General features: G+C 38.3%; 2 protein-coding genes across 2 annotated transcripts; both read left to right on the forward strand.

Annotated features, from left to right (window-relative positions):
- The first annotated feature begins 1,761 nt into the window (after positions 1-1,761).
- On the forward strand, positions 1,762-10,484 carry LOC124550771 (leucine-rich repeat-containing protein 15-like). The gene is made up of 3 exons (XM_047125495.1): positions 1,762-2,081; positions 4,283-4,534; positions 10,172-10,484. Exons 1-3 carry the CDS (start codon positions 1,762-1,764, stop codon positions 10,482-10,484), a joined length of 885 nt encoding a protein of 294 aa, XP_046981451.1.
- Positions 10,485-10,505: 21 nt separating this feature from the next.
- On the forward strand, positions 10,506-11,561 carry LOC124550772 (transcription initiation factor TFIID subunit 12-like). The gene has a single exon (XM_047125496.1). The coding sequence runs from the start codon at positions 10,506-10,508 to the stop codon at positions 11,559-11,561; it is 1,056 nt and encodes a 351-aa protein (XP_046981452.1).
- The last annotated feature ends 722 nt before the right edge of the window (positions 11,562-12,283 follow it).

Here is a 12,283-nt window from a genome sequence, read left to right on the forward strand (position 1 = left end):
AAATAGCTATTTCTCTTGAACTCATACTACAGACACACTGTTCTGAGGTCCAACCTGCAGAATATGTAAACATGTGAATGTGTTCACGTCTACTGGAAGAGGTTCCAACTGTATTTATAATCTTGAAGCATAGTACAACAAAGGGAGAACATTGAAAAGATATCCACTTCAAAGGCTAGGCAGCAATTGATACTGAATATAAGTAAAACAATAGAAGCTGTTTTTTAACAATTGAAGAACAAGTGAAATGATATTGCAGTCAGCTGAAGTCTTCTTGCAATTCTTGACTCAGCCAGTATGTTCATATAATGGCCAGGTCTGCAGATCATCTGTTGATTTACATGGTGTGGATTTTGCTCAGTCATGTTGTTTGGCGGACCATTATATATATATATATATATATATATATATAAAAAACAAAGATGAGGTGACTTACTGAACGAAAGCGCTGGCAGGTCGATAGACACACTAACAAACACAAACATACACACAAAATTCAAGCTTTCGCAACAAACTGTTGCCTCATCAGGAAAGAGGGAAGGAGAGGGAAAGACGAAAGGAAGTGGGTTTTAAGTGAGAGGGTAAGGAGTCATTCCAATCCCGGGAGCGGAAAGACTTACCTTAGGGGTAAAAAAGGATATATATATATATATATATATATGTGTGTGTGTGTGTGTGTGTGTGTGTGTGTGTGTGTGTTTTTACTCTAGCTCAAAAAAAGCACTCTGAAAGCTAGCATGTTTTCTTTCTTTTTGTATGTGCTTATCAATGACTCAACACTTCTGCTTTTCACACCTCTTCATTAGCTATTTGATCTGCCTATCTAATCTCCAGTATGTAGTCGTCTGTGTCACCACATTTCAAAATGGTCTATTGCCTTCTTGCCTGATCATTTTATCATCTGCTTATCTCTTACATGCAAGGTTATACTCCATACAAATACCTTTAGAAAAGGGTCCCCATCACCTACATTTATATTACATATTAATAAACTGCTCTCTCTGAGAAGCATTTTTCTTGATATTGCCAGGCTGCATTTTATATCCTTTATAGTTTGGCCAGCATCAGTTACTTTGCTGTCCAAATCACAAAACTTGTCTACTACTTTCAGTTTATCATTTCCTAATCTAATTTTTGCTGCATCACCATATTTCATTTAGTTACAGTGCATGACCCTTATTTCACTTTTGTTGATGTTCATCTTATAACTTCATTTCTAGACACTTTCCATTCCATACAACTCCTCTTCCAAGCCCTTTGCTCGTAGAATTACAATGTCATTGACAAACATCATCATTTTTCACTTATCCTCCTTAACTTTAATTCCCTTTCAAAATTTTTCCTTGATGGCCTCCACTGCCCACTTAATGCAAAGACTCCCTTCTTAATTAATGCTTCCCTTTCATGTTTGATTGTTATAACTACAGTCTGGGTTCTATAGAATTTGTAGATGACATTTTATGCCCTGTATTTTATTCCAACTACCATCAGAATTTCAAAGAGTGTATTCAAGTCAGTTTTGTCAAAAGCTTTCTCTAAATCTAGAAATGCTACAGATGGTGGTTTTTCTTTTTTCTGTCTTATCTTCTACGATTAGTTGTAGAGTCAGAGTATACAAGTAATATTTTGGTACCAGATGTAAATGTAGATTTACATAGTCTTCTGTTATGAATAATTGTAATTACTTCAGTTACTGGCACATCTAAATCTTCTTCCCATAGGCATGTTCCACATCTAGAATACATAAACATAACAGACACAATGCTGAGATCACTGCCAAGAGATCTCTTCTGTGACACTAAAGAGTTGAAGCTACTGCTGGTACAGAACAACCTCAAGTTGAGATCATTGGATCGTGATGTCTTCAGAGATGGCAGCAGGCTTGAGGATGTTATTCTGGATCACAACAACATCAGTTCACTGGAACGAGATGTGTTCACTCACCTGACAAATGTCAAGAGGCTGAACCTAGCCTACAATAAAATCAGGATCCTGCCTGAGGGTATCTTTAGAGATAACCAAGAACTACAGGAGCTGAGGCTGTCGGGGAACCCAGTGCACATAAATGCACGTGTTGCCAGGTAAGTTCCTCTGTTATTTTCTCAAAGTTTTAGACTTAATTAACACTGCAGAGTTGGGCGTCTTAAAGAAATGCTTATGTTGGTACAATTTAAAAAGTAATTGACAGCTATTTTGCATTAGTAATGGGAGAATTCTGCGTGAAAAAGAGATGCAACAGAAAAATAAATTGTTGGGGGATTAAAGAAGGTGTATAAATACTAATATAACTATTCAGAGAGTGAGGATGCATTATGTAGCAGACAGACATGTAAACAGTAGTTAGTTAGTTAGTTATGCATTTCACAGGTCATTTGAATGATTTCTATTGAAATTATATGGAAAGTGTCAGTTTACAGGCTCATTATACACAATTTGTTTATGCTTATCATTATGCATTGGCCAGTTGTAGAATGCTAAATATCATAGCAATGCTTATCATTCCACATTGACCAATTATGTAATTCTAAAAAGCATAGTGACATAAATGGAATGCTGCAAGGTTCAGGTCTGGGACTGTTGCTGTTTTTTATATTTATAAATGACCTCTATCTCTGTACCGCTGTGGTGCAGATGGTACTTCTCTCTTAGTGAAAGAAACAGAAGAAAAAAATGTGGAAACCTCTGCTGAGAATGTATTTCATATATCATCAACTGATTCAATACTCTCTCTGAGTATTGAAAAAACTCAATACGTACAATTTCATGTGAAATAGAAAGAACAAGAGGATATAAATATAGAATATAATTTACAACAAACACAGCAAGTGGACTCTGCTAAGTTCTTCAGTGCTTATATTAATAGAAGATTAAATTGGCCCTCCTAGATCTGTCAAAACTAAAAAAGAAACCTGAGAAGCTTAGTTCTTATCACTAGACATCACCAACCTTTACTTAAATGTAAGTATACGAGAAGCTGTAGCATGAATCCAAAAGAACCTTATGAAACATAAGAAACTTGCATACATAGAGATTATTGAATTTATGGAAATCATCCAGCTAAATCTAAGTTACAACTACTCTACCTTTAATGGCAACATTTATTAGCAACCAGATGGCCTAACAATAGAATGCTGCATATCATGCACTGTAGATGGATTATACATAAATCACTTGCAACAAATGTTGTTTAACAGACAAGACCCTCCCTAAAGAAAATTGAATTTTATAGGAGATTTGTACATGAAACACTACTGTTAGTGAATGGGGATGCCAAAGACATTACAGACATTCTACATTACTTCATTAATCTACATGAGAAACTTACATTTACAATGGAACATGAACAAAACAAAAGCATCAACTCCTTGGACCTAAATATTACAAAAAACAACAAAACATGCACATTCAAAATTTATAGGAAAATCTAATGACTGACACCACAATCTCTGCAATATCATGTCACCAGAGAGTCCATAAACAGGCAGCATACAGATCAGTGCTACATAGGGCAATTAAAATACCTTCGAATCGTAAAATCATACAACGAGAAATAAATATGGTGAAACAGATTGCAGTTGCTGGTGATTATACTGCTTTCATGTTTGACACAGCCCTACACAAAATGAAGAAAGACAGAAAGACCCGAACACAAAGTGCACCACAGAAGAGAAAGACAAAAAAATATATATCTAGCATTCCACACATTAGCAATATATCACAGAAGATTGCAAATGTATTCAAAAATCACATACCGTAGTTAAAGTTGGTTTTTGTACATCAAATAAACTGCAACAAAACTAATGCATAATATAAAGTTAATCAAGACCCATACTAGAATCTTGAATATACAAAGCAACATGCCAGGAATGCTCTGTGTTCTACCTCAGACAAACAGGCCACAAATTCAACGCCAGATACACATAGCACATTAAAGCCTATACTCACAACATCGTGACCTGTAGCAAGAAAGGCAAGAAAGATATTTATAAACAAACCCTCTGTTTTCGCAATTGCAGGCTTTTGTAAAACTATTTACAATGGATAAAATCTGGACTGAGTGGATGTAAACTGATAGAGTTCATGGAGGAAAAACAAGGATGTGCTTTATATATTTCCAGCTTTCCATTTTTCTTCTTCCACTTTTTCCAGTGAACTTATTTCAGAATTGCATGTAAGATAATTAAGATGTTTTGAATTTTTTTCTTTGTCAATATATCTCATTTCTGCTTAAATCAGGTTCAAGAAATATTAATAGCAATTCAAATTTGTGTTACCTTTTCAGGAGTCTGCTGAGAAACAGTGTCAAACTGCGAGTGCTTCTGATGCGCAAGTGCAACCTACAGAACCTCCCGACTGGCCTTCTAGGAAATGCATCGAATCTGGAATGGCTGGACCTGTCACACAACAAGATCTCCAAATTCCCTGCAGAGTTCATCCAGAACTGTACAAAGCTGGCCTACTTAGGACTCGCCTACAATGAGCTCAAGGTCCTCGGCTCAGACCTGGTGTTCCTGCATGGTGGATCTCTTGCTGCGTAAGTACACCTCTGATTTAATTATCATCAACACTTCCCTTGCTGTCAGGACCATTTGCTATGTTATGGAGAATCCTATGCTTCAAAACTCAGTTTCACCTTGTACATTGTTTGTATCTGTAGAAGGAAATATTCATTTGTACAGGGCTACTATAAATGATTCATTTGTTTTCAGAGTTCTGTATTTTCCAAAGTATTACATGTACAAATATGACTCATGCATAAATAGATCCATAAACTCACTGATTTGGATAGTGTCCACCAGTCAGCATTACATGTGCAGTGCTTTGACAAAATGATGACAAGAAAGAAGTTTTTGTGAATTGGAATATGTGAGATGTTTATCTGTCACAAGAGTACAGCATGCATTCAGAAGGAATTATGGAAAAAAAACCACCTTGTAAAAGAAGCATTACGTGTTGGTACTGACAGTTTAGAGGCACTGGTTGTCTCTGTAAGCAGAAAAGTACTGGTTGACCAAGTGTACCATATTCAACAGTGGAGAGGGTGAGGTAAACATTTGCCTGCAATCATAAAAAAAGAGCCACAAGCTTGGAAACCAACCAAAAACTTTGTGAAGGTTTTGCAATGGCTATTACATTTCATACTGTATTGTCTGCAGCTTGTGCAACAGCTAAGACTGGAAGATTATTGCTGGTGTCTTCAGTTTTGCATCACAATGCAGGAAGTACTTCAGGATGAACAGTTCACTTCCATTTATATGGAAAGGTTAATTGTCACATTGTGAGAGTGCAAGGGCATTGAAAATCCTCCTGAAATTGATGCCCATGAATGAGATTTATCAAAGGTTTGGTTTTCTCTGGAATGTCGGAGACAAAACCATATGCTCAACGTTTCCTCTGTGAGAAGACTGTTATGGGTATCTCTTACCTTCATATATTGCAGTTGTGATTAATTCACAACTGTCTGCTGGTCCCAAGAATTTCATCTTCCAAAAGATGGGACACTCCCTCTTTGGAGCATCAATATTTGCTGCTACGTAAACTAAGAACTACAAAGCACTGGACTGGGCATAGTGGTGAATATGATGTGACTCCATTCCCTTGGCCCCCTAACACCTTGTGACATATTCCTTTGGGGATATAAGGACTGTGTTTACATCCCCTTCCTCCCCCCCCCCCCTTTCCCTCCACCATGAACAATGGAGTGGCAACTGTTGTGAAGATCATTGACAGGATGCTGCTATGTAAGGCATGGATCAAACTTTAGTACCAATTGGATATGTGTTACGTGACCAGCATGGCTCTCATAGAACATTTGTAGAATGCAAGATAAAAACTTGATGCATTTATGATTGTATTCTTGCATCAGTGATATTTGTACCTGTAATGCAAGGAACATTTCATAAATAATGCAAAGGTTGATATTACTGTGGACTGTTTCGTACAACAGCAATGAAAATTACACCAGATGTAGTTGGATGTTTGAGGAACAAGGACATGTTTTTAGTTTTTCACTGTGTCCTTAAACATAAAATTGGCAAGAGGTACAAATGGATCCTGCAGGGGTCAGGGGCACAGTGACTGTTGAAGACCAGGGTTCGTACACTGAGATCGAAACTTTACGCGGTAAAAACCTGACACAAATCTGCAGCATGTTAAGTGAGGTTTGTAGTGAGTTTACAGTGAATTATAGTACAGTTTCGCATTGGGTTAATCATTTCTGTGATGGTCACACAGAAGCCCAAAAACAATAACAGATGAATGAAGTGTGAAACATGTGGCAGATGCTCTCGAAGATCACAGTGAGACCTGTGAGAAACTCTCTGAATCTACAGGAATTCCTACAACATCAGTATTCTGTATTCTGGCCAATGATTTGAAGAAAAGAAAAATTTCTGCAAGATGGGTCTCACGCTGTTTGACCAATGAAGAGAAGCAGAAATGGCTGCTCTTTGCAACCTTGTTCAAACAACAATTCAACTGTGAGGATCAATGGTTCATGTGTCAAATTGTCACTATTGATGAAATGTGGATTAGAGACTTTAAACTGATGTTGAAATCATAGACCAATGAGTGAGAACTTCAGATTCTTCATGTCCAAAAGAATTTTGACATGCTCAATCAAAGCTCAAGTAAATGATTTTTGCTTATGATCAGCAAGGACTCATCATTGACATTAACAGGTGTCACAGCAGTGTATTACCTCCGCCTCATGCAAAACTTGCACAGAAAATGCACAAAACCCGACCTCAGTTACTCGAGCCTGGGCCGCTATTCTCCATGACAATGATTGCCTGCATGTCAACAATGTTGTAGCCCAAAAACTGCACAGATATGGATGGAAAGTGTTGTTACATCCTTCCCTACAGACCAGGCGTGACTCCACCAGACTTTGACTTGTTTCCAAATTTGGAAAAACGTATGAGTGGATGTTGTTATCTTTCTGTGGAAGAGCATTCTAATGCTGTTACCTGAGCCATTCAGCAGATGAACAGAAGTGTTGTCCTGGGTGGAATAAAAGAGTTTCTGAGATGTTAGGATTCAGTCATAGAAAAGTTGGGGGGACTATACTGAAGGATCTTAAAGAGACACTGGGGAAAAAATAACTGTGTAAGTAAAAAAACTAAATTATACTGCACTATTTATGAAATGTCCTTCATCCTTTGTAAGCCATAGTTCTCTGAAAATGAATGAATCATTTATAATAGTCCTATACAATGAAAGCAACCTACCAGTTTTTTTTTATTACAGTTTTTTAATATTCCTGCTTTGGACTGATGGATGGCTAGTGGGCTCTCATCTGTAGATTGCATTGTTAATGATAACCACCATGTGCCTATGTAAATGTGGTCATGATTAGATTCCCTGTTTCAGATTCTGTATTTCTAATGAGAGAAAGTTTAAACTTTGAATGTTGCTAGAATTTGTTTTAAAATAGTTAGTTAATACCTATCCTTTCAAAACCACACACATCCAATCTATATAATACAATTTTACCTTTCTGTCTGAGATGTCCATTGGTTCAGGTGTGGATCCAGGGTTGGGAGAGGATCATGACTGTTATAAGCAACTCCAGCCCCCACACCAGCCCCCACCCTCTCATCCTGTCCACCACCAACCAGCATTTGAGTTGAAGTGTTTACGTTTTCATATACATCAGTTCCCAAATGTCACAGGTAATATTTAGAGAATAAAGTAGCATGAAAACTAAAGTGCTTCAGAAATGGCAAGGAAGTTCTCCCACATAACCTGTGGGAATAGCACTCCTGCAAGAGAATATATTGTAGACAAATTGTTTAGACATAGTGTAAAGGATTTTTCTGGAATGAATATCAGTTAGAGGCATGACTCCACATTTAATTTAAGATCCAGTACACATATTTAATGAAATAGTAAGTCTTAAAAATCTATATGCAGCAGAGCAAAAGATTCATTCTAGGGCAAAATCGTACAGTTGCTCAGAAATTTTCACAGTACTGGAAGGTCTGTATAGAAATGTGAAAACAACATTACATTCATTACTTGCTTCCATCAGGTTATAATGATGCGAAGAGGAATCATTTTATTAAAAAAAAACTGCATAATAGATTTTGTTGAAGGTAAACAAATATGAATATGCATCTATTATTCTGGTTAATAGAACATTAAAAACATATGTTTCTTATGTCCTAGATAGCTTTGATCATATCACTGATGTATTACTGTTATTTAGGACTTTTTGTTTAATGAGTGCATAAATAAAAATCAGTTTTTCCTTGATCTTGCTACTTTACTTTCAATGATCTACATAGTAGATTTTATCAAGTAGCCTACATGGCACGTCGTATTAATGTCTTATGTTACATTAATGGTTTTTATTGAAATTATTTTCCTTGTATGTTTTTAATGAAATCCTGGAGTTCTTTGCATATGTCACTGCTCACATAACGAATTATCCGAGATATAGCAACTACTGAAATGTGAATAAATTACTAATTAATTGTCTCCAATTGCTAAGGACCGTAGTGTCAACGCTACCCTTTCTTCAGGTTATGTTGGTAATTAGTAATTAGAGCTGTGCTTTAAATTTTCTCTTTTTGATTGCAATAAGAACACCGCAAAATGTGTCAAAGGTCAAACATGTTTAGGAATTTCACTGTGGGAGGCATGCAGAATGAAGCTGGGTTAACATGAATTTATTCCTAACAATGTAACAAACAAATAGAAATTTGCATGCATACAGTACAGTCATTCACAGAGAACTGAGGACATCTTGAATGACAAAGATATTCTTCTTGATAGCTAGTATTAGTGCCAAAGAGTTTTCCTTGTGAAATATTTTGTGTTGTCAGTGGTGACGCCCCCAAACGTGCAAGGTTTTAGAGTAACGCTATGGTAGGCTGTATCTACAGTGCAGTGACAAGTGCACTACCACATGCCATTACATTCTTGTAGAATAATTCACACACTTACGTGATACCAAAAGACAACAGGGAGCATGGGTGTCTTTAGCTGAAGTCAAGAAATACATGAGAGTTCATCACTTGTCCATCAATGTATGTTGAATATTTTGCTAGTGTTTATAAGTTAAAGAACCAATCTCAAGAAACACACAGTGATCGAAAGCTTCAGAATGCTTTTTTTTCTTTTTGGTGAATTATGCCTGAACTCATAATTATTACTTTATTTGTTTGACGATGCACCTGCTTTTAATCTGTAGTCTGGATGTATATACTGTACCAACCTGACTTGTCCTACATCATTTGTGCAAAATATGTACCTAAACATGATTTACAGGACCAATAAAGAAATACAAATACAAATATAACACCTCGTGTATATTTTCCAAGTGCACTCCTCTAACTTAGTGGGTGATTAATGCTTAATGGTACTGTCATGTTGCATGGCCTGCTCAATCATTAAATCATTTATTTTATCATTTAGGTGTATGAACCAAAACTAAAGTGGATTAGGACTGAATAGAGTGTATAAAAGATGAGAAAGAAATTTTTTTTGTATGGTTACAGTTTGAGCGAAATATTTCAAAACATAATGTAGCACAAAGAGAAACTTAAAATACAATAACCCTTTCTGAGAAAACCATGAGTATGTATGAAAACAGTTCAAGATGTTATTTTATCTTCAGGATAATTACTTCCATAATTTGCGACCGTATTGGTACAAACAGTGATAAACATTATAACTGACCAAGAATACATTATCTTGAGTGATGAGAGCTACAATCTAGTGGAGGAAGCATTAACTAATAACACTGTAGCACCTGAGAACATGAAGATTGTCATTTCCTGTAGCTACAAGTCACAGTATGCTGTAGGCAGAAATATCCCCTAAGAATGAGGGATCTTGGACACACATCTGGCAAGCCAACTTAAAAGATTAAACTCAGTCTACCGTGAATGAGATTTTCACTCTGCAGCGGAGTGGGCGCAGATATGAAACTTCCTGGCAGATTAAAACTGTGTGCCGGACCAAGACTAGAACTCGGGACCTTTGCCTTTCGCGGGCAAGTGGTGCAAGTGCAAGTGGTAGAGCACTTGCCCGCAAAAGGCAAAGGTCCCGAGTTCGAGTCTCGGTCCGGCACACAGTTTTAATCTGCCAGGAAGTTTCAGTCCACCCTGTTTGCAAACTCTAAGTTATAAAAAGTAATCTTGTAACTTACTTTCACCTGTTACAGTTTGACACTGGAAGGCAACCCTTGGCACTGTGACTGTGACATTCTGCCCCTGGCCAGCTGGGCCAGTTTGCGGAAAGACGCAGTGCCAGAGTGGCCTAACTGCAGCTCTCCACACGGAGTCAAGAAAGAGCCCCTACAGCACTGGTTCCACAGCAAAAATGAGACAAAGTGTGGTGATGCCACCTTGCTGCTGCGTGCAGACCTGAACCGAGTGCTGTCCGTGGCTCGTGCCATCGCAGAGCGAGGACCGAACTTCTCTACAGACTTGCTTCCTGTCTCTGATAAAGAAGTCAGCTTCACTGCCACAAATTAGTTTTTGTATGCCATAGCAGCAATGACTGATGCTGACATTGACGGCGTGGTGTGGCACTGGGCACGGTTCCTGGAGAAGGTTCTGAATAGGCGGCACCTCCACTACACTGAGGCAGTTGCCGAGAAGAGCCTCAACCGGACCAGGATTGAGCCACTCACAACTACCACCACAAAGCCACCAGCAGCCAGAGCTGTCAAGCAACGACTCAGGCTGAAGGGCTTTCAACCACTCATGAATTTCACTTACATTATGAAGAATGTCCCAGAGAACCTGACAAAAGTAGTTGATGATGGTATTGAGGAAGAGCTGAAGATTCTGTTTGGAGTCATCAATGGCACTAGCACCACAAGCCCAAATGCTACAGCAGCCAGCATGGCAGCACTGAATTCTACAGGTGTTGTCACAGCTGTCACCCCAAACACTGTTGTAGTCACCACAAATGTGACCCTGGCTCCTTTCTCACGAAACAGTACTACTGTCACTACAACACCTGCAACTCCAGCTGCTGCAACTATCTCCACTTCTTTACCTCCCACACCAGTCACACGACTTCTAAATCTGCCTTCCGTAGCTGCAAATACACCTTTATCAGCCAGTGCGTCCAGTGTGGTACCTGTGAATGCTGTCCTGAATGTAACCTCACCTACTAACCGTACTTCCGTAACTAACCAGAATGTGACAAACTCTACTTCCTCCATACCAGCTCTCAGTGCAACTACTGCATCTGCTAATGGCACGACGGTGCCGTCGAAGATGCCGAATGCCACAAAGCAGATGGTGGCCGGCTTGCGATCTGAGCTTTGTGAGGTGCTTTCCATTCTGCTGCTGAGCATCGATCGGGCCAAGTGGGATGCTGCAGAGCAGGATGTTATCAAAGGTGAAGAGTTGAGGGCTCTGCAATCTCTGGAGAATAAAAAAAAGTCAGTCACCCCAAATCAGCTAAACCCTCCAAAACAATCGACCATCCCAAAGAACCCGAGTCATGTGCAAAGCAGTGCAAAAAGCTGTAAGCTGATACAGCCACAGCTAACTGTTCTTGTTGCTATTCTGACTCTACTGGCCCCCTCTCTTGTGTAATAGCTCCATAATGTCATACATGAAAGAGACAGATTTTTCTATTTCTGCAACAATTTATTATAAAATGCATTTTCATAATCCACCTGCATGTCATTGCCTTTATTTTATTTTGGCTGCTTATAAACTGAAAATGGGGTGTACTAACGAACGGCGTGGGAACAGTATTAACATGAGTGGAATGTGAGTTTTACAAAAATTACTGCTGCTAAATGGCATGATAATATGTGAATAATATTCTGGGAAAGATATATTGTTTGATATGTTACATCACTTATTTTAACTTAAGTACTTTGTTCCTTGTCCACCTTCATAGCAGAGTGGTCAGCATGTCTCACTGCCATGTGAAGGACCTGGGTTTCAATTCCAAGAACTGCCAGGTATTTTTCCTTGGTGGGAGGAATGAAATGGGGTGGACTCAGCCTCGTGAGATTGAATGAGGAGCTGCTTGAATAAATAAGCAGCCCCATCACCAGGCTTCATCTAATGATTATAACAGCTACAGTGATTGGCAACATGGTGAACACATGTCCCACAATCAGAGAATGCACCTTTTTCTGCCTTGTAGGCAGCAATTGGTGAACTGGAACAAGCCAAAAGCATAATCAGAGATTGTTATTTGTTTTACTAATTTGCTTGCAAATCATATGAGTAAAAAAGAGATCATATTTGAATGTATAAAGCAACCTACACTATATTATTGCTTGGTCTTGTACAATACGCTG

This window comes from Schistocerca americana, chromosome 9, assembly GCF_021461395.2.
Source record: "Schistocerca americana isolate TAMUIC-IGC-003095 chromosome 9, iqSchAmer2.1, whole genome shotgun sequence".
Taxonomy (NCBI): Eukaryota; Metazoa; Arthropoda; class Insecta; order Orthoptera; family Acrididae; genus Schistocerca; species Schistocerca americana.

Excerpts from the sequence above, each read along its gene's own strand:
- LOC124550771 (XM_047125495.1), top strand. The coding sequence starts at position 1,762 with ATGCTGAGATCACTGCCAAGAGATCTCTTCTGTGACACTAAAGAGTTG. Across the intron at positions 2,082-4,282 it reads ATAAATGCACGTGTTGCCAG|GAGTCTGCTGAGAAACAGTG; the intron begins GTAAGTTCCTCT and ends TTACCTTTTCAG. Across the intron at positions 4,535-10,171 it reads CATGGTGGATCTCTTGCTGC|TTTGACACTGGAAGGCAACC; the intron begins GTAAGTACACCT and ends CACCTGTTACAG.
- LOC124550772 (XM_047125496.1), top strand. The coding sequence starts at position 10,506 with ATGACTGATGCTGACATTGACGGCGTGGTGTGGCACTGGGCACGGTTC.